This window comes from Piliocolobus tephrosceles, unplaced genomic scaffold (assembly GCF_002776525.5).
Source record: "Piliocolobus tephrosceles isolate RC106 unplaced genomic scaffold, ASM277652v3 unscaffolded_23722, whole genome shotgun sequence".
NCBI lineage: Eukaryota > Metazoa > Chordata > Mammalia > Primates > Cercopithecidae > Piliocolobus > Piliocolobus tephrosceles.
Window position 1 is genome coordinate 1 of NW_022306224.1, and position 5,075 is coordinate 5,075.

The 5,075-nt window shown below is 50.4% G+C and overlaps 1 protein-coding gene across 1 annotated transcript; it reads right to left on the reverse strand.

Annotated features, from left to right (window-relative positions):
* Window positions 1-903: 903 nt before the first annotated feature.
* On the reverse strand, window positions 904-3,454 carry LOC111534212 (sperm-associated antigen 5-like). Its single transcript, XM_023200843.2, has 9 exons — window positions 3,347-3,454; window positions 3,089-3,175; window positions 2,703-2,823; window positions 2,479-2,590; window positions 2,014-2,094; window positions 1,715-1,870; window positions 1,560-1,634; window positions 1,349-1,429; window positions 904-1,109 (listed from the first exon to the last, which is right to left on the reverse strand). The coding sequence occupies exons 2-9, from the start codon at window positions 3,108-3,110 to the stop codon at window positions 1,038-1,040; spliced, it is 720 nt and encodes a 239-aa protein (XP_023056611.1). The 5' UTR covers window positions 3,111-3,175; window positions 3,347-3,454; the 3' UTR covers window positions 904-1,037.
* Window positions 3,455-5,075: the final 1,621 nt, after the last annotated feature.

The following is a 5,075-nucleotide window of genomic DNA, read 5'->3' on the forward strand; positions in this document are numbered from 1 at the left end:
TGCGGAAAGGAGCAAAGATGTTAGGAAAGGGTCGAAAGGGCACATCCCGGAGTCCCAGGTAGCAGGACGAGGATGGCAGGGGAAGAGCCAAGGAGACAGAGCGGAGATGCTGAGCGGCTCCTGCCTTGCCCGGCCTTACCTGTGCACAGCCAGTTAGCAGCCGTAGCCACAAGCAGAGCTCGGGTTCTGATCGGCAAGGCAAACAGATGCGACTGCAGCCCTGGTGCCCTCTGGTAAATGAGGCTGCGGATGCCGCAGAGCTACGTGACTCCTCCGGGGGTGGGGCTGGCACGCCCCGCCCTGACCACACCCCCTCCCCAGGACTGGTGTCCGGGGCAAGGCCACGCCCTCAGAGGCGGGGCGGCGAGGTGGAGCGAGCGCCCCGCCAGACATCCGTGACTGTCAGGGACTGCCTTCCCACCTCGTGGAGCCTAGCCATGACCTTGCGTCCATTTCTGCCACTATCCCTTTACAACGTGCCGGGCACTTGCTGGATGTTGGGGATTAAGCTTGGTCTGGTGAAGAGGAGGCACCGAAACAGTAACAACAAGTTGAGTAGGTGGGGGAGAGGCATCGTCAAGGTGCCCAATTTCAGGGCAGGAAGTAATGAACTGAGCTTCTCTGTCCTCACCCCCATATTTGCCAGAGTGTACCCCCGAGGGGGCTGGGGAAAGAGAATGAAGCCTTTCTGCTTCCTCCAGGCGGTGAGCCAGGGAACAAGCAGTCCAGTGCCCAGAGTTTTGGTGAAAGCAGGGGAAGGGAGGAAGGGCAGGCAGCCTTGGCTTTGGATGCACCAGGAGGTGGAGAGGGATCTATGGAGGGTACCCGGTCAGGAGGCCCAGGCTGCCTCTTCCCTGACTTCATCATCTGCCCCCTCTCACCCAAAAAGTAAGATCTGTAAGCTTGGAGAAATACATTAAATGCACTTTATTTAAATAGCATTTATCTCAGTTGGCTCTATGTCAGTTGGTCTTGGTATTGGGGTAAAGGGGTATTGCAGGTAAAAAGGGGTAGAGCAGATTCTGGCCTTCAGTTTCTTAGCTCAGAAATTCCAGTAATCCCTGTAGCTCTTTGCATCCCCTCACCACCTCTGGAATAGAGAGCAGGGTCTGGGAAGAGAGGCAGAAAAAGCAGCTCAGGACCACAGGCCTAAGGCCCAGGGCTCCCAGCCCCAGGAGGCAGCCGCTGAATTAGAGGGGAGAAAACAGACACCACAGAGAAGCCTGCAATAGTGATACAGGCCCAGGTCTCAGTAAAGGCTGGGAACAAGAGCTGTGCTCATTAGTACCTCCTGGGGCCAGGCCTTGTACCAGGTACATTAGTTATATCACCTCCCTCCTGCCTATACCTTATAAATATGCTGAACAATGTCATCTAGTTTTTCTAACTCCTTGTCAGAGCGCCGAAGGTTCTCCTCTAGGATATTTCTCTAGAAAGCAAACAGATTTTATAAGTCCTATGCATAAAAGAAGAGCAAGCTTGGTAGGACAGGGGAAACATGGCAGGGCATTTGCTAATGATGGTAGGAAATGGCCCTGGAATGGCATGGACATTCTTACATGACTCTGGAACTTGATCATGAGTTTTTCCTTCTCATTTTTCATCTCCAGGAACATCACTCTCAGTTTGTCCACCTAGAAATATGTCCAGATCAACAGGGGTACAGCCTGGGGTCCCCACCTGCTATCCAGCTCCTCTGTTAACTCTGAGTCACCTCCTGAGAGAGCCACACTTTCTCCTGGATCCAATTGGTGGCCACAGGCTGGCAGTTGGAGTCCAGCTGGCCTTCCAGGGCCTCCTGGAGCACTTTGGTCTCTGTCTCCGCACGCCGAAGGGAGCGGGTAAGGTGGGTCACCTCCTCTCTAAGGCTCTGGGAATGAGAATGGAGAGGTGTCCAATAGGACATAAGGATAGACAACGTGTGGTGAACAAAAGTAAACCATTTCTCATATTTGGGATCCTGGCTGACCAGTAACACAGAAGGCAAAGGCCTGGGCATGATGGTGAACATACTATGAGCTCGCCACTCTTGTCTATCTGTTCTAGGATCTTCTCATTCTGCTGCTGTATCACTTCCTGGAGCTCCTTTTCATTCTGTGAGGGAAAGGTGAGAAGACACACGGAGAGCTGGTCTCTTCACAGCCCTTGCCAGGAGATAGGAGAGAGTGCCTGACCCATGCTCAGCCCACATGAGACCAATTGATATCACTCCAATTCTTCCTCCAGGGCCAAGTCAGGCAAGGCACACTTCAGTGTTGGGAGAGTTCTGCTAGAGTTCCTGACTTCTCTCCTGGGTCTGCCTGGGAAGATAGGTCAGCCCATAGCTGAAATGTGAAATGTCTGACCCCAGGAAGGGCAAAACTAGGGCAGTGGTTGGAAAATCCCCACCACCTAGATTCCTGGAGAGATAATGGCTCCCAGTGGGCCAGTAGAGCTGCCCCAGTTCTTCATTGCCCCACTTCTAGGTCCCTCCTTCACCTTGTAGCGCAAGCACAAGGCCTGGTTCAGCTTCTCTATGTCTGCTTCCTTTGCCTTCTGGGCTTCCTGATGCTGTTCTTCCTGGGCCTGTAGCCTAGCCTGCAGCGCACAACTGAAGAAAGGAAGAATTCAGCAACATTCCTGTCCTCTCAGGGGCCAGCTGAACCCTTGGCACAAGAGGCTGTCTCACTGTCCCTCTGTCACCAAAACTGCATCCCACTCACATTTTTCGCTGCAGAGTCCTGATGGCTTCTTCTTTAGACTCTTGTAGCAGGGAACAAAGACTCTGAAGCTCAATAGTCATAATACTCATTTCTGCCAGGCTCTCCTCCATACCTGGGGTCTCTGAAAGAGAAAGTCCCAGATAGAGGTCTAGCCTTCCAGCCATGGAAGGAAGGAGTGTATAGCCATCATTTCCACAACTCTTACCCGTGTTCCCCACCCACAGGATTTGAATGTCTGGAACATTACAGATCCCAGAAGGCAGAAATAAAATGAGCCCAAGCAGAATTGAGGTTTTTAGAGCAAAGCACTTCTCACTGCTTTTGTCTTTACTTATCACCACCAGATTTTCTAGAAATGAGGCAGGATCCCTGGAGCCCCTCCTAACCTGCAGGCTGAAGGGAAACCATTGATGCTACTCGGGTGAAAGCACTCTTGTCACTTCCAAGCAAGGGCACAGGAGTTGATTCTGGCTCTAAGAGAAAAACCAATAACGGGAGAGGGCCCCTCTGGTGATCCAGGGAGGGGTCTATCATAAGGGAAGCCAGGGTAAGACAGACAAGCCCGCTGGTGGACATCTTCAACAGCTGAAGATATCGGGAGCAGGGTTACAACTTTCCCGCCCTCAAATCCCAGGGCCTTTAACCTTCATCTGCCACTGCTATCAAGATGCTTCCCAGGAAGGTGCTGTCATTAGGCAGAGGGTGTTCCTGGGTGGGAGCACAGGCTGTACTCAGCAGAAGGGTCTCTTGTTCAGTCTAAGGGCAAAGAAGAAAAAATAGCTGCTGTTCAGGTCTAGTGAACTCCTGGGCTTCCAGGTAACTCCCAGCCATCTCTTCCAAAATGCTGTTCCACCTATTACCTCAATTCTCTATCTTCAACTTCTCCATTAGTGCCTCTCCCTGAACATGTTTATATTCTTCAGCCTCTCCCACAAAAACAGCAGTATTTTAAAAACAAACCTAAACAAAACCCTTCTTCTTACCTTAAATCCCCTTTTAGCTACTGCAAAAGAAAGAAAAGAAAAGAAAAGAAAAGAAAAAAGAAAAGAAGGAGCCTATACTTCTTTTTTTTTTTTTGAGATGGAGTTTTGCTTTGTGGCCCAGGCTGGAGTGCAGTGGCGCCATACCTGCTCACTACAAGCTCCGCCTCCTCCTGGGTTCACACCATTCTCCTGCCTCAGCCTTCCGAGTAGCTAGGACTACAGGCGCCCGCCACCACGCCCAGCTAATTTTTGTATTTTTAGTAGAGATGGGGTTTCACTGTGTTAGCCAGGATGGTCTCAATCTCCTGACCTCGTGATCCACCCACCTCGGCCTCCCAAAGTGCTAGAATTACAGGCGTGAGCCACCGCGCCCGGCCTATACTTCTTGTTTATAATTCTCACCATTTATTAACTCCCCAGCCCACTACACTCAGGCTTCTCCCTTGTCATTCCGCCTAAATTCTTGTCATTTGGTTCACCAGTGGCAGCCTTACTTTCAAATGCAATGCATACACTGAAGCTCTTGTTTTACCTGACCTATTTGATATTGATGACCACATTGTTCTTTTAGAAACTTTCTTTTCTTAGCTTGCAGGACATGAGTCTCTCTACTTTAAAGGCAGGCCTCACACCTTTCTGGTTATTTCTTCTCTATCCACAGGTCCTTCCTTAACTGTTGGATCCTCTGGGTTCAGTCCTTGGCCCTAAATTTACTCTAATTCATTCCCAGGGTGGCCTTGCCTTGGGAGCGCCACAAAAACATCTACTTCAAACTTCCCTTCCACATGAATGACTTCCATCCCTCTCTCAACTGGATTTTTTCCCAGTCTGCAGACTCAAAAGGCTAACTGCCTGTAAAGAATCTACCAGAAGGTTCCACAGTCAAATCTGTATGAAGCTGAGTTCACCATTTTCCCCGTGCCACCCTATCAAAAGTCTGTTCCTACTCCTGTATTTACTATTCTAGAGCAGGGAGAGGGAACACCAGCAAATTGTGGCCTACAGGTCAAATCTAGCCTGCCAACTATTTTTGTAAATAAATTTTATTGGAACGCAGCCAGACCCATTAATTTACATATCGTCTATGGCTGCTCTTGAACTACAAAGGCAGAGTCGAGTAGTTGAGACAGAGACGATATGGCCCAAAAAGCCAAAAGTACTTATTATATGGCCATTTATAGGAAAAGCTTGCTGGCCTCAATTCTGGAGGAGCTGGGCTTGTGGCTGCAGCAGCTAACTGGCTGTGCACAGGTAAGGCCGGGCAAGGCAGGAGCCGCTCAGCATCTCCGCTCTGTCTCCTTGGCTCTTCCCCTGCCATCCTCGTCCTGCTACCTGGGACTCCAGGATGTGCCCTTTCGACCCTTTCCTAACATCTTTGCTCCTTTCCGCA